Source organism: Zonotrichia albicollis, chromosome 3 (assembly GCF_047830755.1).
Source record: "Zonotrichia albicollis isolate bZonAlb1 chromosome 3, bZonAlb1.hap1, whole genome shotgun sequence".
In the NCBI taxonomy this organism is placed as follows: Eukaryota; Metazoa; Chordata; class Aves; order Passeriformes; family Passerellidae; genus Zonotrichia; species Zonotrichia albicollis.
The window spans coordinates 69,551,629-69,577,971 of NC_133821.1; the positions used below are offsets into that span (position 1 = coordinate 69,551,629).

At 37.3% G+C, this 26,343-nt stretch overlaps 1 protein-coding gene across 16 annotated transcripts in view; it reads right to left on the bottom strand.

Annotated features, from left to right (window-relative positions):
- The window catches only part of EYA4 (EYA transcriptional coactivator and phosphatase 4), a 143,843-nt gene that overhangs the window by 60,103 nt on the left and 57,397 nt on the right, over positions 1 to 26,343 (bottom strand). For all 16 annotated transcript variants that reach the window (XM_074537788.1, XM_074537791.1, XM_074537792.1 and 13 more), the window contains exon 3: positions 8,879 to 8,928. In XM_074537788.1, the coding sequence (XP_074393889.1) occupies positions 8,879 to 8,928 (50 nt within the window). The remainder of the gene's footprint in view (positions 1 to 8,878; positions 8,929 to 26,343) is intronic.

Genomic DNA, 26,343 nt, shown 5'->3' on the forward strand with positions numbered 1-26,343 from the left:
TAACAGAAAGGAGCCTGCACAGGCATCTTGTGAGACCTATAAAGAACCTTATCAGTTTGGGGTTTTTTAATAAAAATATTCAAAAGGAGAAGATAGAACAGACAGACCATCTGCAATGTAACCACATAAAAGACCCCTGGGCAAATCCAAACCCATTAGCAGAAGTGCTTGACAAATCTGCCAAAGAGCCAGATGCTGCTTATGGAGGAGCCTCTTTCCCTCCTTGTCATCTGGGTCCTCTGACTTCTGTTCCCAGAGGAGAACAACACGACTGGTGCTCAGACTAAGCTGAGTGTGGAGGGAGCTGAGGTGCAGAACTGCTCTCTGATAAGGCTGTCTTAACATAAGGAGAGGAGGCAAAGCCTAAAATATTACTGCAGGCTTAACATGCATTTGTGTAATGTGTGGAAGATGTAGATCGTAGGAAAAAAGAAAGCAAACTTGTAGTTACCTTATTTACATGTGATCTCAATCACCTTATTTGCATGTGGTCTCTCTTTATCTGGATTTTTTTTTTTTGTTCATTCTTGTCCTTAGCTGTGATAGAGTTAATTTCTTCTCAGTAGCTGTTGCAGTGCTGTTTTGGATTCAGCATGAGAATGTTTTGGTTTTGGTAAGTTGTGTTTATCCTAAGTCAGCGACCTTTTTCTTTTGTGTCTCATGCTCTGCCAGTGAGGAGGTATGCAAAAAAGGCTGGGAGGGAGCATAGCTGGGACAGGTGACCTGAACGGGCCAAAGGGATGTTCCACACATGGAATACCATGGAGGAATTACCCAGAAGTGGGGATTATCTGGGTTCTGGGACAGGGTCTGGCATTAGTCAGCAAACAGTGAGGAACTCTATTGTGCATTATGTGTTTGTACTTTTCCCCATCATCATCATCATCATCATTATTATTATTATTATTATTACTTACTGTGATTAGATATTTTACTTTCTTTCAATTAGTACACAGTTTTATCTCAAGCTACAAGTTTTACTTTTGATTCTTCTCCCCATTCCACTGAGGTGGGTGTGTGGAGGGTGAAGTTGCGTAGAGCTTGGTTGCTTGCTGGGCATAAACCATGACAATTCTATTTTTATTTCCTACTTATTTTTTTCTCTAATGACTGGTCAGGGCCTAGTAGGATGGTAAAGAGGTGAATTCTGGTATGGAAAATATGAGCACAGCATATTAACTGAGTGGTGTTAGTTAACTGTTTACTGAGTACGTGGGACTGGCTGACAACATTTAAAATGTGAAACATCTAGCCAAGAAATTACACTTATAAATATCTGAGAAAAAATGTGATTCATGTAAAAAGCAAACCAATCTCAGAACAGGAGATTTAGATCTCAGTGGGCATTTTCTTATTATTGTCTACATTCTTCTCAGAATTTTTTCAGCTATATTTGAAGTGCAAAGTAGGTGGAATCAAATACTTTTACTATTCAGGCTCAACAATGGTAAAATATATTTAGAGTATACAAGAGGTCAAAGAAGTTGGAACAGAGTCTGAATTAGTTCTTCTGTGTACTGCTGTAATGTGATATGACAGAGCAAAAAATAGACCACAGGAGAAAGAAACAGAGCTCCTTCTCATTGTTATTACATGAGCTACACACGTAAGAAGAACAAACACGCTTATTTTACAGCTCGAAATCCAGTTAAAATTTTAGGATAAGGCTCTAAGAGACTACTGGATCAAGCAAAAACATTTGTAGGTGTAATCCTAGGTTATCTTCTTTCACTCAAAACCAGTATTTACCCTAAGATATTCCTGCAGATTCAACAATTGTAAAAGTTTGATGGATACATTAATTAATCCAGAAATCCTGCTCTCTTTAGCAAACTCAAAAATCACAAGGCACTTTGATCTTCAAAATCTCCACATTACTTCCACTAACATTTCTGTTAGAATCTTGTTTATCCATTTTTTCAATGTAGTGATAAAAACAAACAAACAAAATCCCCCAAACCAAACAATACCCCAAAAATAAACACAAACAAATAGACAAAAAAAATCCCTTAGGTTTTGTAGCTTTCATTCATTCTGAATTCTGACCCATCACTGATTCAGGTTAATGGAGATCTTAACAGTGACATGATCTGGCTTGGGATCACAGGGACAAATTATTATTAATATCACAGAAAACATGTTATGCCCAATATTAACAAAAAACCCCAGGAATTTTTAACACACATTAAATATAAAAAAATACATTACTTTTATTGTTATAAGCCACAGGGATCTGTTAATATAAACCATTAAAATACTTCCCTGTGATGTCATCAGTTACCATGTATTTGCACTCTAAATAGATTGTTGTAATTTCTGTAAACATATCATATACATTTTTAGAACTCTTTGGGGTTTGATCCAGAGCCAACAAAACCTGATGGGCAGACAGTGACCAGCTTCAACAGGCCTTGGGTAATCAGAAGACTGATATTTTTAAATTTAAAGAATGAGAACATCAGTGCTCAGAAGGCAGAGAGACACCACACAGACTGATCTAAAAAAAAAGGAGAGACTTGCGTTGCCTGAAAACTACATGCCTGAAAATTAAACTCATGTAGCAAGGCACTACTCCTTGCAGAAACTGTGGTGCAATTGTCATGGTTGCTGTGTATCGCTCAGTTACACGTATGTGAAGAATCATCTCCCAAACACTTTGATTGATTCCAACTGCCTAAGTGGCATGCAGACTAAATGAGTGCACAAAACTCTAATAAGTACCACATTTGTGTAAAACATTCTCTTCAAGCTAAGTCTGTGTGTCCCAGAATGTAGTCTTTAGGAGAAATCTTATTCCACAATGAAGTTATTTTAAAATTGGAAAATTGTTGTATGTTTTTTGTCAGTCACTGTCTTGACTGAGTAGTTTGGGCTTGATCCTGCCAAACATTTCTCTTAGGTGAAGTGCTTGTAACTGTAGTGGCCTCACTGACATGAATGTTATACTCTGGCATATACCATGCCTCTTGTTGACTAGTTTTTCTTCTAGTCTCCAAAATTACTTGTGACAATCTTTCAATTTAATTAATCTGTCTTTTCATAGAAAATTTGTTTTGCTGTTTCTCCTTATAGCCTGCTCCAATTCTAAGAAATACCAGAAGCCAGTCAAAAAGTCTTTTTTCCTGGCTGAAGATGAATATTATTTTTGCAGGTATTCCCTTCTGGAACTGACCAGTTATGCAGAAATGCTTGATCTGTAAAATTGAAAGAAGGCTTTCATTGCCTTTGGTCAAACTGTGCATCTAGCTGGTCTTACAGTAAATTAGCAGAGCAACAGGTGATTGCTGGTGGAGTCTCCATGGTTTCCCAGGGGAAGAGGGATGCAGTAAGGTGTCAACAGAAAGAAGTTCAAATAAATGACATTTCATAAGTGCCTACCTTACATGTCTACTTCAGGATGAGAGGAATCTCACCTTCAAAGTCTAATTCAGAGTGGTCTCAATAACTAATTTTCTCAAATTAAGCCCATTTATAATGTCATAATGATCTACAGATTATTCAATACGGGATACAGTGGAGCTACACTTCTGACTCACAAAAGCATTATCCTCTGGTCAAGACAAGCTCCATACATATGGTTCACAAGACAACAAACACCTTCTAAAAAACCTTCTAAGACATGGATGAGAAGAAAATTAGAGGCCCTAATGTATTTAAACAGCACATATGAAATCTGGGTAGACTGGTTTGCTCATTTTTACTGCACAACAAATACTATGCATTTTTTAAAATTATAATTGCTGAAACTTCAATCACAATTTCCATACCTATTGCTGGCTTTTATTGCTCAGCAGCTCAACTGCAGCTCCACTTTACTATGTAACAATAATGCTATTCATCAGTTGAATAGCAAGTGAATGGGAAGGTACTGCTGATCCCGCTCTACTAGGAATGTGTATGCAGATGGTCAGCTGCTTTCAAAGTCATGGAAAAGGCATGAAATCTTCATCACAGAAGGTACCTGTAAAGCTTGGATTTGGGCTCAGGAGTTACAGTGTTAGATCTAGTAAATATGGGCCAGCCAATGCTTGACTGAAAGAATGAACTATCACTGTGATCATTCTGAGATAAGACTGTTAAGGTCTTGTTGAGGGAATTGGTGGAAGAAATTTCAGGTGTATTTTAGTTGAAACCAATGAGAATGAAACATGATGATCTGGTTGTTTGGAATAAGACACAGAAGATGCATGTTACTTTTATTTTTATGGGTTTTTAAGTGTATGAATGGTCACGGAAACACTGTTTGGTAATGCATACGTGCAGCATTAGCATAGCTCAGATCCAGTGATCATAGTAAATACTGCATCCACAACAGTGAGCCCAAACTGCACAGGAAATAAACTTTGATCAAGAGAAGTGAATGGGAAAACTGTGGTAGCTCTCACTGACATTCAATACCATCTATTTACTGGTGAATGCATTAATAACAATAATTGTCTCTGGATGTGTATGCGCACTCTGTATCCTGAGCAATTAAAAACCATGAGTAGGTATCAAAATGAGACTGGTGAGAAAATGTGAAAGCCTACTTCTCATTCAAAAGTTTTTAAAAAGACTTTTAAGATGAAACAGAAACAGGAATTCATATCTTTTAAATCTTACTTTGTGGTCCACATAGAAGTATGGGTGTTGAAAAACAGAACAGCAATCATCTGATGAACAGCTGCAATCTATGCTAGCAACCTCACTGAAGCCCATACTGAATTGAAATATTGGAGGCCATTTTAAACACATAAAAAATCCCTGCGGACATTTTTGGATAACTGCTTTATCTGGCAACTTGATCTGTGCATATGATTCAGAATTCACCAGTGATCATCAAAACCCCATCTAACTGGCATCAATGTAGTAACTGTAATGCCCCTGATTTACACTCTTCTTGCAGCATCTGATAAAGTTTTAAATGGGAGGATTTACATAAGACTGGCTTAATTTCCTTTTACTTTGCTTTTGGATAATTTTTTTAAAGTGTGTAAAGGAAAAGCCAGGAAGAATGGATATTACTGGAAATACTGGATACACAGATTTGTAGTAAAAATCAAACAATAAAGTGGAGGGCTTCCTGCTCTATGGGGCTTAATTTTAACTTACTAATACAAAAATCCATTGCCCTTCTGTACATACACAAGTAATGTATTTTTGACACTATGTATGCTAAGTATTCCTAAGTTGATTTGTCAGCTAACTTTTATCCCTAACTTACAAAACTACTCATCAAAACCTTCAAGTTTTCCCTTTCTTCCTACAGACAGCTTCATCACAACATAAATATCATAGCTAAAGAAGGAAAGTATGCAAAATATTCAGCCATTTTCCTTTACCCTTCCAGGAAAAAATGAAACTGTGTTTAAATTGTCAGTAAAATATCTTCATTCTGCTGCAGTCTTCCATCCTCCAGATGGTAAAAAACCATTATTTTTTTCCTATAATCAGTGAACTTTGAGGAAGTAATAGAAGACCCTGCTGAATTTCCATTTGCAATGACTTCCACTCCCTCATTTAACTTCTCTCCTCCCTATTCAATTTTATGGCCCAGAAAAAACAATACTTACTCTCATGCCTCAATTCCTGATGTGACTTTCATCTTACAGTGGAATCTCTGTCAGGCCTGGTGGTATGAGAAGGAGGATTTGGGGATAGGAGAGATGCATCCGTCAAGCAGACTGCTATGTCAAAGAAAGATACTGCTGTGGGATGTGTGACCAAATAGAATATGCTGTTGCTGAGTGTGAGCAGGAGTCTCAGACTTCATATTTAGCATTTTACCAGACTTCAGAATAACACATATTCTAGTATTTCCACAGGTCATATAGTATGAGGTTTTAAATGTAGCTTACAGGTTTCAGGGCAACAAAATTTTTCCTTATTAGAATTAAAATGGCTTTTTTATTGTTTAAGTAAAAAGGAAGGTTGTTGACAATTACAAAGAAGTTAACTTTCAAGCACTGCACTAGACTTCAGCAATTCTTTTATAACATTGAATTTCACAAAGGAGCTGTTCAGCACAGTCAGGATTGATACCATTTTAAAGTCATCTGTCAAAAAAGAAAATTAAGAGCAACGCATGTCTGTAGGCTCTGAAGACAGGAACTTCTCTCCCTAACCTTGCTAGTGAATTTGATACAGGACCAGCATGTCAGAATTGTCCATCATGCTGCTCTTGCCTGATCCAGACTTGTGGTGGAACAGTTGGCAAGTCCCAATTATTCACTGCCTCTGTATCACACACCAAAATCCCTAGAAAGCATTGCATTTTGCATGACTACATAACTGTACAGGGTTGCAGGGTGAATTTGACTTTTACTACTAAATTATAAAGAAAGAATGCCAAAATATTGATACAGTCACAACACCACTACTGTAAGGTATAAAAGGTATATATATATATATATATATTTACCACCATCTAGGTATAAAAGGAAGTATTCAGAACCCCTTCATAGGGACTTGATTAAAAAACTCCCAAGAAACTATGACAGAATTTTTAAGACAAAGTTGTTTGTGAATCAAAATATCTGTCAGTGACGACTCATATGTTTCCTTTTGTGTTTACAGTTCACCTATTCACCATAACTTCAATTCTCAACTAAAGATCTCTCTCCTTCAGTGCAATTTACCTGTCTGTTAAGACAAGAAGCATTTTCTGTAATAAATAAATGCCGGGAAGGTTGATTTTTATTGTATGTATAGCTGGTCACTTGTGGAAAGCATTTTTTAACATGCTGCATAGGTTAGTATATCCCTTAAAAATTTAGTAGTCACATCTGCAGTTTGACTGCTTCTTTCTAAAAGACAAACCCAGGCCAAGCAAGACAAAGAATCTGCTGATACACACATGTCACTCCAAGAATTCTCCTGACAAAGTTCCCACACCCAATTTAATTACTTCCCTACTGTAAAAACACTTTCCATCTGCATTTATTGTAATAGTTTCAAATCCAAAACTAACAGACTATAAAGCTAGCTAAATAAATGAATGATATTGGCCTTAGGTCCCAAGCCAGGAGCTATTCTGTAAGGCTGTGTGTCTCCAGCATACATTTTTATGCTGATGTTTCATTTTATGTGCAGTGTTTTCACTTAAGCCTTGTTTAGAGAAGAATTACCTTGCTCCAGGCTCTGAAGTGTGATGTGCCACACAGAGCCCTCTAGTGCTGCTCCAGCCTGTCAGGTCTGTCAGAGATTCCCCTCTAAGACCAAAAGTCACATTGCAACCAAAAAATCCCACTTCAGGCTGTATACACAGCACTGCGTATGCTCAGGCTTGGAACACTAATTTCAACTCTGTCTGATATAACCTCTAACTGAGGCTGCAGAGCTCAAAATGAAAAGTGTTTCTGTTTGAATACACACTTCAAAAACTGAAACTACCAGATTAACTATTTGTAACATGGGTTCTCTTGCACATTCAGGAGAAAAAAAAGTATCTTGTTCCTCAGACACAGCATGAAGAATTTAACTATAGCTTGCAAGAAATTTCCAGATGTGCAAAGATAGTAACAGTACATTGCATTCAGTGTCCTCAGTTGTTGCAGTTTGTTTTCATCACGCTTTGATGAAATAACATCAGACTGGAATTCATAGATTTTAAAGGCTTGACATACAATAGTCTCATTTGGCAATCACAACACTTAAAACTACACACTTGTATATGAGTGTTGTGCTATGCTGGGATTCTCCATGGTGTCAAAATAGTCAGAAGGAATCTGACCTTTATAATAAATTTTAATCCAAAGCACAGCAGATAAGTTTTTCATTTAGAAGTTGCGAGTACTGAAGGGCAAAGCAGGTTTCCACTGAAGTCCTGGTCAAAACTGCTACTGACTATGCTGAAAGCATACTTGGACATTGAAGTATCTCTTACCTTTTCAGTTCTAATCAAACTAAATGAAAATACATATTAATAACAGACATGAGCAAATCAAAGAAATTGAGATGGTGCACAGTGCAGCTCAAGGCACAGATGTTATAATGGCCTTGGATGCTGCAGGTTACCCCCAGAGGATCCTGCTGCAATAATTAAGGAGCATAGTTAAGATATAGGTAAGGATGTGTTTGGGGTACAAACCTTGAATTATTTAACTTTTCTGAGTTTTAGTGACAATGTTAGTGAAATGTCAGGTTTATTTTGCAGCTCTCCCCTTACAACAAAAGCTTCTGAGCTTTCATGACACTGAAATAGTCTTCTATACAGAAGCAAGGCAAAGACACGGAGTACTCACTAAATATTGAAGAAAACTATCCACCAGTTTACTAAACACAAGGAAGATGTACATCTAAAACAGCTACTACTTCACTTGCTCAAAATTATCCATACAGGTACATACATGTGTGGAACGTGGAAGTTAAATCCTTTTCCTCATGTACATGATATTGGAAATGACTGTGCTGGAAAGGAATGTAGGGCTTCTTTCCAGCTTATGAACACAGCATGTTTTTCACATGTCAAAACAAAATAAAGTTTTGGTAAGGGCAAATTTTCCCAAATAAATAATTAGTTTTCCACACTGGAAATAAACTATATTTCCAATAAACTTCAAGACTGAGATATGCAGTAAAGGGATAACTGAAGAAAGTGAGATCCAATCACACAGATTTCTCTACACTATTTAATAGCTGGGATTGTTTTTTAATTGAATGTGACCACTCAGCGCTATGCCACCATCTAAATTCAACAACCTAGACTCTAAGCTGCATCTTTGACCGGCAAAAGGGAAAAATCCCTTTTCTAGAGTGAAAACCATTACAACTGATCCAACCACTCGTTCTTTGCAAAACATAACTCCATGGCTCTGGTGTTACAAATCCACAGCCCAGCTCAGCCTCACTCTCCGCCACCTCACCGCAGTCAGTCGGCGTCGGGCCTCCAGCACCATACCTGGGATTCTGCGGCTCTGAACCATCGGACTCTGGACACGGCTTCTTCACCTGCAGGAGCAAAGCAGTGCTGGTTACTCTCACCTGAAACACAACTTCCTCTTGCCCCCCCTCCCCATTCCAGCAGAACTTAAAGCGGATCCTGCTCTGCTCACCGGGATCTCTATAAAATATTTCCCGCACTTTACAGCAGCGGTTTGCTGTACTAAACAGTGTGTTTCATTATTATCCCATGAACAGCTGCCAACTGCACTTCCCCAGGCTCCATTAGTGGGTTAAATGTTCAGCTAAAATAGCTTGGGGAGTAGTCTTAACTAGGAACAAAGAAACCAAAGAACCAGGTTCCCCACTTTGAAATGAGAAAGCCATACTGTTCTCAGCTTGGCCAAGAAATGTTTCCCCAGTTGATACTGCTTCTGTTTCCTGCTAAAGCTCAAAATAATAAACACCAGGTTCTGGGGCAAAGCGCACCATTAGTTAAATAATTCATATGGTATTTTTAATTTTGTGAATCTGCTAACTGTGTGTTAACTATATTTTCCTTTTGTATCAATGAATACATGCACTGTTTTCACTCATATTTGCAATACATAAGTACATAAAAGCTTCCAATTTGATCTCTGCAATACACTGCTGTAGGCTGATTGGAGGTGATAAAATCCATCACTGTCAAAAAAAACTAGAATACTGTTTTCCTGCAGACTAGGTATCTCCTTGGGATCTTCATGATTTCCAGCAAAAATTTAATTGTACCTTCTGGTAATCTAAATTACCTGCATTTTCAGCAGAGGAAAAAATATTTTGCTCACTAGCTCGCTAATGTAAAATCCAGGGCTCTGTGGGAGGTTTCGAAGTTCCAGTTTTAAAGCCACCTAGAAATATCGCTCACTGAGGTTCACTTGGTGTGAGAGACACAATAAAGAAACCCACTCCCTTTACAACCAGCAAGTTCAATGACAAGTTTCAGGATACCTTGCATCAAGAAACTCTTCCATGCATTTTGCTACTTCAAAAATATTTCAGAGAAAAAAAAAAGTGACTTTGACTCACTTCTATTGAAGTTATTGACAAAGGACAAAATACTCACCAGGCGCAACAGAAAAAAGGTTTTGACTAATGCTAAATATTATATGTATATATAAGTTCCCTCAGCTGAATGCCATAGAACATCACTCACAGAGATGAGCCACTCACAGAGCATGAGATACAGTCAGGGCTCACACAAACCCAAACCTGACGGGCAGTATTTCATAAACATTCAGGTGCAAACATCATTGCTATAGTTTTATGTTAACCACATTGTTATTAAAGTAGCATAACATCTGAAGTACAGTAAAATACTTCAGATATATAAGTGTATGACCATCTGCCATAAAAAATGCCTTCAGAGTGCATTATATACAAACATGAGAAATAGTTATTCAGATTATTGTGTCTCCTGAGTGTGTCAGTGTCAGAGGGAACTGTTCAAAAAATATATTTAAAATCATTTAAAGACATTGAAATTACAACAGCCTCTCCTTGACAGGATGTGTTTAATTTCAGGAGCAGTTGGTCTCAACTGCTTTACAAAGGATTTGACCAGAAAAATAATATTTTCATTTAACATATAAAATATAATTTAAAATTATTGAAAACAGAATGTATTTAGAGCTATAAAATGAAATAACATAATTAAAATTAATTAGAAAAAGAAGTATATGCCTAGTAGCTACATAGCATAAACCCTAGTAAATCTTCTTTTTCCATGTCCCTTTAGCATACTCACTTCCAGCATATTTTTATTATCTCCTTACTCTAAATTTACTGGAATTTATACATTCCTTTCCAATTTATTTTCTGTTCTGTGGTTGCCACCGTTAGCACTGTCTCTCACATTTGCACCAGGGCTCAGATCTCACTCCCCAGGAAAGTTCAACCACTGACTTTAACCAGCTGCTGGAGAGTCTGTCACCCAGACATCCCAACACCCTGTGGTGGGGAGTTACCACAGCAGCCCAAAGATAGCTCCAGCACACATTAACATAATCCAAGCATTTTTAATATACAGAATATATTAAAACCTCTGGTTTTCCTGGGCAGGGATAATGCACTAATTCGGTACTCACAGATCAGTTTTCCTACCATAGTTCACACGACTACTGCATTTTGTTTTGAACAACATAACAAAGCAATCTAAATATCTGAAAGATTATGCTTTATCCATATAAATTAACATTAAACATTAAAACAAAAAAGAACCAAAAAAATTACCAACAAAAGCCCCAACTGATAAATTTCGATAAAAGTTGAAAGGTCACAGCAGAAAAGCCACTGATCAATTGTATCAAAAAGACTCACTTCCTGTATGATGCAACAAACTTGGGGAGGAAAAAAAGTGAGTATTTTTTATCTAAGAATATTGCAATGAAAGCAAAATGCTTAAAAAGTGAGAGTATTTCAGATTTGTCACTTGGCATATAGATGATGTAGTTCATCCATGAACACTATCTTAAGAAATGTGCAGAAGCACAGAGATTTGGCTTGTCCTCTGAGACTAAATGTAAACTTCATTGTGTATCTTTAGGTCCCTCCATGAGAAAAAAGATTTAATAAATAAAAATGTTATTTCTTAAAGGACGAACAGGCATGGGATTTTCTTTCAAGTGGCCATATGGAATCAACACTATTTCTGTTCAAGGCTACTCAAGTAGCAAAACAAATTCTGTTATTCATAAAATTATGCCTCCCTTGAAGGTGAACAGAAAATCACTGTGAAAATGTCTGATCAAAGGCTAAATATTGTTTCCTTTGTCTTCAGCTGCACTGTTTTACCTCTTAATCTGCCTTGCTGACTGTTTTCAAAATAATTAACTTTCACTAACACCACATTTATTTACATTCTCATGTGTTAAATGCTATAAAAAGAACCTTTTTCTTTACTCTTGCTCCGTTTTCCTTTCCCCCCTCTCTGTTTACACAGGTTTTCTCACCATTTTAGTTAAATGCATGTTGAGAATCATTCACAAGAGTAAGAATCCAGTTTCAGTTTGAATTCTGTTGAACTGCACTGAACTTTCCTACTCTGGTTGCCTGCTACAAAATGTTTGTAAAGTTTCAGCTAAAAACCTTCAAATACAAGTATTTGTGAGAACAGACTGCTGTGTTCATGTTTTGAATGTCACATCATTATGCTGCTGATTGGCTTCAGCACCTGAAAGTTGAAGGCAAAATCCCAAAACTGAAAGGGCAGGGGGAGAGGTACTAATACCCAGAAATGATAATTTCTGTGAAATAGTGTCCACATTTATTTTAGTTTGTAAGATTCTAAAAGGCCTGTTGTCACACTGTTGGTGAACTCCTGCTGCAGTGTGGCTCCTCAATTTCTGAACACCCTATCTGCATTGAATACTCTCCATCTCAAACATGCTGGTGCTGAACAAGCCTTAGGATTACTTCAGAGTGCCAGGAGAACCCCATGCTGTCGGGAAATCTGACATTATCAAAACTCTCCCTCTTTGCTTAGTTCTACCCCCACTGTGCAGTGCCCTGAGTACAGGGTGCCCAGGCAGTACCCTGAAAGAAAAAAAAAACCCTGTAGACTCAAATGAAGAGAAGAAAAACAGGGAAAAAAACCCCAGAAAACCAAACAGGGAGAGGGAACAGAAATCAGGGCACAAAAAAAGAATGGGCTCTCCATGGTGGCAAAACTAGAGGAGAGCAGAAGCCAAGTGAAAAAAAAATGTGACAGATGTAGGGGTGTGGTGTGGACAGCAGAAGAACACTGGGATTGGCTGAGATGGAACACCACAGTTTGCTCTCCTCTCTTCTTGATTTGGGCCTAACACTACAAATACAAGCCTAAGCACTCATCAAATACCTGTGAAACTCATTACAAAAGTCATGAGTGACCAGTCTGCCCAGAGCAATGGACTAGTTCTGCTACTCCAGCTGTACAGAAGACCTAATTAATGATCCAAGCTGGGAAAATATACTTTGAACTTAGATGATTGTGTATAAATGTTACTTTTATGTAGAAAAATGAAAGTCTCACTTGGCTTAAACTTTTATTAAAAATCAAAGTTTTATTAAAACCCAAAGTTGTATACAATTTCTAACTTCACCTGATTTGGTTCATCAGAATTCAAATACGAGCACTGTTAAAAGTGTCTGATAATCTGAGGTCACTGTGAAAAAGATATGCATTTATTAGGCAGCAAAAAACTGCAATAAAGGTATATGATAAATATTTATATGATGAAGGATTTTCTATTAATTGGGCTTTGGATGCTTCATGTTTAACAAAGATAGAGTGAGGAACATTAAAAGAAAAATCCAACTATGCATTCACTGGAAAAAAAGACACCCCCTGGAAAGCCTAGGATGTCAGGTAATAAGATCTGCACCATAATGTGCAAGAAGCTGAATTTCCACAGGCCATATTAATTCTGGCATTTCCTTGCTTCTGATGTTTTTCTTTGCAACATTAACATCTTTTAACATGATTTTATTGGACCCCATTACACTAAATATTAAACCATGAAATGGTCCTGCTCTATGAGGTGTTCTCACACACTCACACACACACACACACACACACTGGTGGTATTAAACTCGTAATGCAACACAGGTGAGAAATCCCTTCTAACACTTACAGCTGAAAAATCTTGCCACATCAGCACTAAATTATTCTGGCAATGAATTTGCTGAGTTTCCTCATCTACTGCAGCAGTTATGGCCTTGAAGGTCCCTCCTAAATCAGTAGGGCTGTAACAGGGCTAAGTAGAGCCTGCAATACTTTGGGAGGAAGCAGCTATGCATGGTGGAGCCGTGGAGATTCTAACATCAAGGAGACAAGAATGAAGAAAAGTACTTTTTGCAGACCCAAGGACAACCTCAAATCACATCTTTGTGCTTCCTCAGCCTGTGTGATTGCGCTGGAGTATGGGCAGAGCAAGTGCACTTCGACTGCCTGGATGGTTCCCTACAGCAAATTACTCTGGAGGGAGTTGACCCATCTCTGCTTGCTGTCCAGGGAAGGGGCTATGTCTGTGGAACAACTCCAGGAGAGGACGGAACAGGCAGGGGAACAACTTGATGGAAATACCAGGTAGAAGAACATGACTCAGGATATTGACACTGTTATGCGTATGAACAGTAAAGAAAAGTAATTCTCCTCAAATGTTTTTTAGATGCTGACTTTGATAGTGTTTACATGGAGTTTTATAACCGTCTTGACAACAAAAAAACCTTAATGGAGACTGTCTTTACAATGCCTTTGTACACATCATTTGCCAAAGATTTTTTTTGCTGCCGTGATGTCATTGATACCACAAAACAAATAATGTCATTTGCTTGACCAACAAAAAGCAGGGCAAGGTTTTGCTTACAGATACAGCTCTGGGACTGAGTCACAAATTGTAGCCATGCAGAAAATCTATGTGCTTTCAATTTAATTTAAAAAAACCCACAACAGAACAACAAATATTCTTGAAAGTGAAGCAGTTTTTGATGGCTGAATTCAAATAATACTCCAACTATGTACGTCCTGTGAATACAAAATCTCAGTGAAGCTTCTGCAAAATCAAACATATGCTGAGTAGACCTAGAGAAACATATGAAAAGAATTCTAAATAATCCCAAATTCTGAACTGATTTTTTCACAGGAATTCACTATTCTGCCACACTTCCATAAACCTAGTGACAATATTAAAATTATATAAACCTTATATTAAAATACATATTAAATAGAATTAAAATCCATATGAAAATGTAAATGAAAATGTAAGACTACACAGTTGTGCACAAGCAAACTTTAATTACATTTCTGGTGTAGTTAAAAACCCAAACACTGATGCTACTGTTGAATGAAAGAACTTGAAGCAATAGAAAATGTATTTTTTCCCTCTATCTTTCACAGTGCAAAGACTGTACATAGCTGTATTTTACTTGAATCACACCCTGAAGTAGGTTTGGCATATTTCAGCAGATCTGACAACAAGAGTTCTGACTGCAATGGAAGAATGAGTAAAAATATGGTACATAAATTGATTTAAAATTCACTGTTCAAAGAGTTTTTCGGTTGTTGGTTTGGTTTTTCTTAATACAAGTCTATATGAGCTAGCTCTCTAGTGGAAACAACATGTCTGCTCACCATAGCTAAACTGTGTTTAGCTATTCAGTGGTCTCATCTCTTTTCTTAGCAATGAAATCATTCATTATGCCATCAACTACAATTGACAACTTTAACCAAAACAAGATTACAGCTTGATTTTTTTAAAAGAAAGTATAGTGCAAATTATTTAAAAGTTTTGAGTATGAAAGCAGACTGCAATGCTGACCTTTGCATTTTATGTAACACAGCAGAGGAGACTTCATATTCAAAGACATCAGATATGTTTCCATGCCTCTAAGGGGTGAGAGCAAGGTATGGGAACCAGAAAAGTCAGTGCTGTTCCACCATCACTTTTGTTTTCCATGCAAAACTTTCCTGAGATAGATTTGTTCTCAATGAAATGCATCATGAAATTACAGTAGTCACTCTGGCCAGAACCACTTGGAGATGTACACCTAACTTCCAAGGAATACTAATCCAGAAGGGATATATTTAGTATTAAATACCTACAGTTCAGGCATCTAATCAGTCTAGGCTTGTCACATAAGGGCTTCCTTTACATTAAACAGAAAGATACAGATGTATTTCACCAGACCTAGAGTAGTCATCCATTTCAGGCAGAGGGGAATTACACCAAATTAACTGTGACTAATGGCTTCTACTCTCCACTTACCTGCTGAAACGCAGGTAGTTGGGAAACACTGAGGAAAATAAATAGAGCTGCAAAAGAGAGAGGAACAAAGCCTGTGTGCCTCATGACATCTTCCATGCAGTCTTCTTTGTTGGCAACACTGATTATAACAATGGAGAGGGATGTCTCCCATGGAAGTTACATGATTTAGAGCCTCAGCTCCTTTGAACCAGTCACTGAACTTAATAATTTTAAGAAGGAGATATGTCTTAAAAAGCGTTCAATAATCTTAAATGCTTCCACTTCTTGAGATGACAATCTTCATGACTCTCACAATGTTTTGGGTTTTCTGTACAATTGCTGATGAGAACAGTGTGGACAAACCAGGAACCAGTCCATGGACAGCCCAAAGAGCTGCAAAGAGGCACTGCATTTTATTTAGGTCTTATTTTACCAGGCTGGAATGATGAGCAGTGACACACTAGAGCTCTTGCTGGTGTGCACATTACATACATATTGAAGTTAATTGGAATTTAATCCATCCAGGTAAATGCATTTTTCATATTTCCAATGAGACTATAATGCTCTTTTTTTTGGGCACACTGCACAGTCTTACCATTGACACAAACCTTTGTGAAGCATAAATCAGAAAGCTTTATATAAATAAAACATAAAACTCTGTTTCTATTGAGAAGTTTTAGAGAATGAAGGTATCATTAAGGTGACATGATTGATAAAATCTGAGACAACTTCAATTCCTCAATTTTCTTATTCATATGCTATCGTTGGGGACTAAACATTCCTTCCTTGGTAATTTCTTGCTTGTGGAAAGGTTTCCTATGTGTTTGTTTTTGCAACATGACTAATGGGTTCAAACAGTCCAGAGCTCTAAGCGTTTTTAAAATCCTTTATACCTGCAAACATTTTTAAAACACATTTTAAACTGCCTTTGGCACAAGTGCACTAAAAATATCAGAGGGTGTAACAGCGTAACAGTCAAGTCATAATTTAAGCAATTGGAACCTGTAAAGTACTAACTTTTACATTTTGAAAAGCACTTATGCATGCACTGTGGGAGAAACTGGCATTCTCTTTTTCTTTTTGTTTGTTTGTGTACAATGAAAGAAGGAAATACGCCTTCCCTTAAATGGTGGGTCAGGCAGGGCAAATGCCATACTACAATGGCACTTTTTGTTTCAGCCTGAGTTACCTAATAGCTCAGAGCTCACAGAATTCTTTTCCCTGCAGCTGGGAGGGTGGGCCTGGCTCCCTTTGAAAAAGAAAAGAAAAAAAAGAATGAAAAGAGGGAGAGGAGAGGAGAGGAGAGGAGAGGAGAGGAGAGGAGAGGAGAGGAGAGGAGAGGAGAGGAGAGGAGAGGAGAGGAGAGGAGAGGAGAGGAGAGGAGAGGAGAGGAGAGGAGAGGAGAGGAGAGGAGAGGAGAGGAGAGGAGAGGAGAGGAGAGGAGAGGAGAGGAGAGGAGAGGAGAGGAGAGGAGAGGAGAGGAGAGGAGAGGAGAGGAGAGGAGGAGAAGAAGAGAAGGAATTAGTTCCCCATTCAGGTCTTCCAAAGGCCAAAAGTTTGGAAACTCCACCAGCCTGGAGCTCATTTATCAACAAATTCAGATTAATGAAAAAATACTAATGCACTAACACTGGTTTCCCTCATTCTCTTTTCTTTCTCTCACATTATTTTCCTAGCTCTCTCCATCTGCCCCACCCCCACCATCTCTTAAAAAATGCCCACACCAACCTAAATACAAACCTTTGGCTTTTTTTTTTGCCTTTTCAAGTCAGCACTATATCTCAGTGAGGCTGAATCTGCAAGTATACCCTTGGTGTCTTCCTGGTATCTCCAAACTGGCAGTAGCTAGAAGATACCATTCTTAATGTAGACATGGAAAATGCTTACTGCTTTTACTTCAGTTATGTTCCCATGATGTCCTCCAGTTTTGTTGCAATCACATCATTTTTATTCAAGTGTTTGCTTTTTAAATATCAGCATTCCCAAAATACCATTGATCTCTTTTCAGGCAAAAAAATCCCAACATACTGAAATGCAGGAAAACAGTTATGCTGTGCAGTGTTTTCTAGATTTCACCTTGTGATTCCTCAGCTCCACAGAAATATTGTAAGCAAATTAGGTGTACTGAAGCTGCTTTGGAGGTATCATTTAATATTCAAAGGAATATCAAGTCATCTCCTGTTATATGCATAAAATTCAGAATCTTCTCAGAAAACCTGAACTTATTTTCTTCCCTCCTGTTTTTCAAAACCAACCAGGGCCAACAAATGCAAAGAAAAAAAAGAGTAAACTTTGAAGCTGAAATTTAAAGCAATGAAAGTCAGGAAGTTCAAAAGTTAATGTTCCTATGGCTGTGTTAACTTGGCCAGGTTGCAAATAGATCATGCAAATACTTCAAGCTATTTTGTTAAAGGTCTATAGTACTGTGCCATAAAGCATAATAAAACATGCTGTTTTCTTTTCAAGTGGAAACCAACTTGTATGAGGAACAGTACAGTGTATTTCTACTGCTAATGCTGGCTTCTCCACCACCAGTCAAGTATCTCTGCCTCAAGGCACATTTCTGTTCTGACAATGCTGGTGTCTCATTGGAATCCAGCTTCCCCTTAGCTCACCCAAGAGCTTACGTACTGACTCCCGCAGGAACAAAGGACAACTTCTCTCCTGACTCGTTTGCCTCATCAGAAAATAATCTGTCTTTCCCCTTGAGATCAAAGAACACTTGTCACAATTTTTCCATCCCTCACTTAGATGAAATTTAAACAAATGACCTTGTCGATCATCTTCTCCTTTCTGTACTTCACTATCCTGGTTTTTACCAAGGAGCATATTGATACCCCAGTGCAGTAAACAACATTATCTCACATCTCTCAAATACTCATCCCCACTACAGATGACTAAATACATACATGTAAAATATTCTGATTTAGCAATGTTCTTTTACTCTCCTTGTACTCTTTTTTTTGTCTTCTGTGTTTTTAATATACATATTGCAATGTGCTAAGGTTAAAGGAGATCAGCCCCTGGAAATGGTGTCTTATTCTTGGTCAAATATGTTTTGTTTCTTAGCTGCATTGAGAGCTAACCCACCAACGCTGGGTCAGTGTTAAGTAAGCAATGTCTAAAAACCCACCAGTTTCGCTATCCTCTCTGTCTTGGAGAAGCATATTCATCAGCTGCATTCTTCATCCCAGAGCTAAAAGGAGTTCAAAGGATTTAAGGACAAGGATTGTGGTTTTGAACTATATTCAAAAAGCTCAGGAAGAGAAAAACAGCTCTAATGTGTTCACCATACCCTTACTTGATGTGACCTTTGTACTAATTAGTTTTCAAGCACTGAAGTCTTCATAGAAGTACAACCTGTTTAAGAATGAATGAATACCTGACTCAGATCCTGGTCTGACAGAATGGGATGGAATAATTTGGGCACACTGAAAGCATTGTATATGGATTCAGCTACATGACAACTTGATTTATTGGCAATCCAGAGTTCCTAGGTTGAGGTTTGAATTATTCCAGACAACACGGTAAGCTCTTCCTATGAGCTCTTCCAAGTTTAGCCACTTGTTCAGTGGTGCCAATTTTGCTCAGATACTTTTCAGCCAACTTTTCTTCACTTTTGGTCTTACCCAAGCTGTATGAGCCAGATGTAGTGGTAGGAGACCAGTTATTATCTGCAGTGTCTGCCACCCTGTGTGACCTGTCCATCACACATATGTCATACAGAATTAGAGGTAACGTTGCACAGGTCCTTCAGAGAAGGAGAGAAACCACTGCAGATTTTCAGTACATTTCTCAGTGTGCAGCTAGTAAGAAGGACTCAAGTCTCCTCTGTGTTTTTTGGATCCTTCTTCATCTCTCAGGAGAGACAACCATATTCAATTGACAGTGTTGCAAGAGACGCAGAGTACCAAAACGATGAGAAAATGAAACTGAGCATTATCCACAGACAGTTAAGAACATCTGACTTCTTCATTATCTAAACATTGATAATTTTTATCAGTAAAAATACCTGTTATTCACTGTGCTCCTTCACAGCCCTGAAAGGCAAGAGCACGTTTATGCTGGGTGCGTATGCAGAGACCCAAAGATGCAAAGAGGCTCTTCGTGACCAAGTGCAGTGACTGCAGAGTGAGATCCAGTTCTGCCAAATTCTGCACGGCTTCAGCAACAGCTGCCTGAGGTGCTGCTGTATTCACTCCTCCAGCAAAAGGCATTCCCTGAGCAGAGGGGTTATCAACCTTAGGACGAGCCCACAAAGATTTAAGCTTAGGCCTAAATCAGATCGGGCTTGTTTGGCCTGTTACTGTCAGTGTAACAATTCAGAATAATGAAGGGGAGTCTGAATACGCCTTAGTAGCACAGGAGGCTCAATTAATGCCAAGAAGCAACAGGTGGACAGAGCAATAAGACAGGTTGGAAGGAGATGAACAAGGTAATATGAGCAGGTAATACGAACATGATTTTAGCCCAGCACCTGTCTACCTATTAACAGCTGGCAGAGTCCTGTAGGCATTGTGGAAGATGGGAATTATGTTAAAACAGTACTAAAATAAAATAAAACTGGAAAAAAGCCTACCACAAAGCCCCAGCAATAAAAAGGGTTCTGCTCTTCTGCAGTAGCTTTTCTCCTGGTAGTAGATCAAAGGTATTCAGCTATAAAGATCTGACTTTTCCACAGATAATATCTATAAATCTGATCATGATCAAATAATTTGGTCTATGAAAACTGCCATGAAAGCTGAAGTCATCATCTAATTATACAACACTAGTATTTTTGCACAATGCACTGAGGCTATTCCAATTAAAACCACCTGCTTTAAATGCATGCAAATGACTGCTACAAATAATTTTAAAAAATGTGTTCAAAGCTTTTGAAAAAAGTGGAAGAAGAAGGTAATAAGTGCACACCATAGCCTAATTAGAGAATTACCAAGTAAATCTGTACACTAACAGTGAACAGCTATGCTTTTTCCTAGCTTCATATGTTTCTGAAGCTAATTTGTTTAGAATTTTAGCAACAACTTCTAGCAGCTGTTCTAACAATTATAAACTACATCAGATAACTAAGAATTTCAGTCGCCTATTCCTCTCATAGTAAGGATGCAAAGGATTATTTGTATTCCAAACTACTTGACAGTGAAAATTACATAATCAGGTTTTTGTGGTCCAGATATTATCCAACTGGTGAAAAAATAATTTTTTAGAGATCAGATAAAAGGACACACTGCTGCCGTGTAAAATCTCACAAGCACTGGATATAAACTAAAGACCTATTCACATGCATTTGTATCATCAGGGAACCAAATTTACTCTGTTTTTGGTTACTGTAAGTTTCAGTGCTTCTGGAACATGTCAGTAAAACGGAAGAAAATGCTGCTCTTCTTCTTTTTTGCCCTTTTTTTTTTTTTTTTTGTAAGGGGTATAAGGAAAAGAATAATAATTTAGCAAAGGCAAACTACAGACAAAATACTTTCTACTAAACACAGGAAAATATACTGCACATACTGTGCACTATAGTTACTATTTGCTATCAAGCATCACAGAAGCAAACTCCTATGTAGTGAGACCACTTTTTATACATATGATTTAGATTTGATTATTCAATTATTAATGAACATTTACAATTCAATTTTTACATTACAATTTAAAACCCTGTTAATATTGAAGGGTTGAAATGTCATTCAGAGAAATTAATCATAAAAGGATAAAGGATTAATAGCATCTATACCCAGGAATACAACATGCATTTGGTTGTATACTAGTAACAACAGCCACAATTAGAAATCACAGTAAGAATATTTAATTTTGGTTTTGCCACTTGCATTATGCTGTAGTTCTTAGCACTAGTCAGAATAGCTGTATTTACAGCATAAAGTATGTAAATAAATCTCAAACTATCAGCTAATAATATATTTTTCTTTATTAGCCAAGGGGGACAACATCAGAGGCAATACAGCTCTTAAAATACTGCCACAAGAAGGAACCACTTGACAGATCACATTTCAGCTCACATGTAGGCCAATTTTGTCTCTTTTTTCAGGTTTGAAAATTTCACTGGTAATATCTCACTATAGATCTTTAGTGTATCTAAAGATATTTTCTTTTATTATTATTATTTTTAATACTGCTATATTAAAATTCATAATTAGAAAATATTTGAAAGAATTTTTTAATTTTAAAGGTGTTTTATATACAAAATAGTTGAACTAGTTTTCCAGAAGCAATCAATTAACTTGTCGGGGTTTGTTTTTCCAAATTCATACCATTTTGTTTATATTTGCTGTCCTCCAGTAAATTCTTTAGCCAGCAGGCAATTACTTGGAATAAGGAATTCTTCCAATTTATTTTGGATGGTTTTATATACCCATCTCAAGTATTAAAGAAAAAAGCCTCTTTATTTTAGGAAAATATAACAACCAAGATTCCCTAAACTCTCAAAGCTTTCAAAACAAAAATAAAGAGACAGTTCATAGTGATGGATGAATTTCATGTACCCAGGGCAATGCCCAGGAGTTACAATAAGGTACAATAAAGTACATTTTTAATGCATCTGCAGCCATTCTTCCCACAAGACTCTGTGCATTCACCCCTGTTCCAGACAAGTGAGCAAGTGTCCTTTGTCTCCGGCTCAACATGCGAAATCTCCTGCATCTTTCGACTCTCCTCCCTTCTCTCCTGTCTCCCCAGCCTGATCCTGGAATGTTTTGGCCACGAGGTTAAGAAAGATTCCCCCATTTATCACAGCCTGCCAAGCACAACAGGGTCACAGTCCCAGCCCCAGTGCTATCACTTTGCTAATCCAGCCCCGGCACAGGCACGAAACTTCAAAGATATTTTGCCACGGGCAAAAGTTAGTCCTTATTTGCTTTAAAATCCAAGTATCAATCAAGTTAAACTGTGCTTCAGTGGAGCTAACAGTTTGAATGTTCAGAGCAACATGGACATTTGGTTCTTAGCTGTGGCTCTAATTGAATGCAGAGCTCACCTGGGATAGCAGTATAAATACGTCAAGTACAGCAAAAATCTCATAATGGGACAAATTCATTTTATCCACGAGAACACCCTTGTTGAAAGGAATTGTTCAGTCATTCATGTAAACACACAAAAGCAACTTCTGGTGCATATAATAACTTCTGTGTGCAAATAAATACTGATAATATACACAGAATCTCTGTTTATGTTAAATCACTTCAGATTATTTTGTCTTCCAAAGGTTTTACTATGAGTTATGCCAGATGAGCAGCCAAACTTATGTGATTGTAAGGGTAATTTAATGACTTATAAGTTATGACTTATCCCTGAAATTATTGTGAAGAACAATTACAGATTTACTATGAGAACAAGCAAAGGACTTTTCTTCAATATCTAAGAAGCAAATCATCGATTAAATCAGCCTAGTAAAATAATATGTGAATTTTACTATCCTGGGATTCTGCCTGGGATATCTGTTCAACCTAATGCAAACAATACAATAATTATACTTTTTAAATCAATCCAGGTTCTTCTTCAATGTGTATTTTCAACTGTATCCTTCTGGGGCTAAAAAGGAATCCATCTTAAAATCAGCTTTTAAAAAAATCTTCACCTTTTCTGCAGATATTTACTTATAATTGAATACTGTTTAATTATGTATTAATTCAGAGCAATGAATGAATATTGCAAAGAGAAATAAACCACACAGATATTATCTTTCCTGTTAAGCTATTCCTGAAATTTATACTATTTATTTTTTCCAGCAATATGATTGAAAATATCTTTAATAAAGTAAAACATAAAAGGAAGCAAGTAGCATATTAGCTACAGCATTAAATTCTGCAAATTGCTTATATACTTTTTGTATATAAATTTAATACAGCCATGTCTCCCTTTATTTAAAAATACTGAAACAACATGTTAGGTTTTTAATCCCTTGCTAATAATATTTACTAAGTAAGTTTTACAATTCAAAGCTTAAAAGTGAACAAAGTGCTAATTATTTATTATTCTCTATTCTCCCAAAGCAAATGCAAATTCAATAAAATTTACAAAAAAAGAAAACAACAGAGAAAAAATATAAAAATGATAGGTAAGCATGTGAACGAGACAGTATGCAGTGTGGGTTTTCATCTGCTTCTTCTATTTAACAGTGTGTTCAGACATTTCACTAACCACATTCTGTTAAAGAAAATAACCTTGACTTCTAATTTCTGTAACAGATGAATTAGCTTCCTTGTGTGCGCACTCTGACACGCATATATATGTGTGTGCGTGATCGCACGAACATACAAACATACAGATGTTTTCCAAAGCCAAATTCAAGTTCTTTTGCTTGATATTATCCACATTCACACAAGGTTGCTGCTATTTGATTTGTTGTACCATATAACAAGATATACCTTTATAAATCTCAAATTATCTTGGAAAAATGCTTTGGCAAGAACTATTTTTTAAGTCAAGAATTTAAAATATTACTTGGTTTATATACCCTTTTCAAATTTACATTTGATTTACTTTAGAAGAAATTGTAACGGCACAAAAGTTACTGAGACAGTCGAAAGCTGCTTAGCTGGAATGTATTTCAGAAAATAGTGAACAGACCAAGAAAAGAAAGATGTAACTGGATCCTGCTGCTTGCTGCTTACCAGACCACAGGCACAAAAATCGAAGAACTTAGTGGTTGTAAGAATTTACATTTTTCTTCCAGAGAGGTTCCCTACCTACTACAGATCCCTAAGGCTGTAAATGCCTGTTTACAGCTGAACCAAACTGCCTTGCTCTTTCTTTCCTGGTACTTTGCTTGCTGCTCTAGGATAATAAAGCAGCGCTCCCAGAGTGAGCCCCGGCTGAGTTTCCCTGAATGAAAGAGACATTTAAGGAGCAGCAATCCCCATGCCAGCTCCCACCGTGGCCTCTGCACCGCTGCTCTTGCTGCTGCGCAGACCCCACGGCAGGGAACAGCACCTGAGTACAACAGCAGCACATGCAGATGGGTTCCCTGAAGAAAGCTTTAATCACAATTTATCCACCAAAAACCCAGTCTGTTCAATCAAAAAGTGCATTAAAAACAATAGATGACATTGCAGAGACAGCAAACTTTGGAGGAGGTAGGACAGATGCTTTAACATATTTACACTTCAGCATTATTTGTTCCAAATGCATGTCTAATCAACTTATAAATTAAACAAATGGATTTTAATTAAGTATTAGGAAAATAAATTTATTTTGTTGTATCCACAGTTCTTGTAGTTTAGAGATAATTAATTTGAAATCAGCTTATATCTAGACACCTGTCTCAGCCAACTGGTCTTTAAGTGTCTCTTATAAATATGTTATCGAATAACACACCAAGGAAGTGTTCACAGATTTGACAAATCGTGTTATTTGCAGCACATTATAGAATGACACTATTTATTTCTTACACTACTTAACAAGTGGTAAACTGTAGTAAACAAAAGCTGCTCCTGAAAGAACCTGATGAAACCAGTCCTATGACCTATCTAAACTCGTGCACTCTGGAGCCATGAATAAATAGCTTGTTCCAAAACCAAGTTTGAAACTGTGACTACAGAAATTAAAATCAAATCTCCTTTTCAGAACAAAATCTGAATGGGAATTAATACTCATTTTATATTTCCCATTTTATCATTAAACAACATTTACATCAATATTGCAAATTAAAATCCATCATAACCTTACCTTAGTAGTCTCTGAAGAAAAGAAATCAAACAGAACCAGACACGCAAAGTCAGTTTCCAGGACAAAAAAAAAAAGGAGAGAATATCTGTTTCGTTTCACACGAATTAACTTCCACTGTAGAGCAGCTAAGGTGTGCAGGCAGGTTTTCAGGACCAAAAAGCTTTTACATCAGTCAGCTAGGATTTTTTAAACCCGAGAAAACTGAAGACACTTTGTTCTTCCTTGAACTGTCATGCCGAGCCTAGCACAGTCCAGTTACTTAAGTTAACTAGGAGGAGATCTAGATAGTAAACAAGCTTGGCTCTGTCCAATGGCTTTCCACACCCTCCTGTTTATAGTAAGATGACTTGCATTCAGAGGTCACCCCATCAACAGCTCCTGTCTTTCAGTGGGTATCTAATGCGCTGCATTTATCCCAAGGCCCTTTTAATGAAACCACCTTCCTGGTCCCTGCTCGCCTGCTGTCGCTATGACACATCTGCTCCTTATTGTGCAAAGCCCTATTAAGTGTTAAAATATACAGAAAAGTCATACCTGGGCATATATTCTGCAAGTAATTCAGGTATTTATAAGTGCTTACCTTGTCTGCGAATATTAGCAACAGAAAGTCTTATTAAAGATCAAAGAATTTTGCCAGCAACATTCATCTTGCGAATAAAAGAAATTCAAGAGGAAGGAAGATGGATGTCATTGTTTGATCTGGATTTAAAACTTTTACAAATACTCCCCAGAAGGATAATGCATGTGCCTGTGCCAGATAATATTTACTTGAATATGTTAACATGCTGGAAACAAGAGATGAGGAGTGTCCTCGAACTCTGCTGTAAAATGATATAGAGCCAAGAAAAACAAGGGTCAAGTGCCAGGACCCCAGTGAAAACATCAAGTCAGTTCTGGGCTGAAAGAATACATGGAACTGATGGTTCTTACAAAACACAGTACATCTATAGCAGTGTAGAGCCTCCTAGCTCTCATTTTTTAGGCATACAAGTGCTACTGGTTACAACAGGCTTGTGATCCAACTGGCAATTGTTTTCTTTAT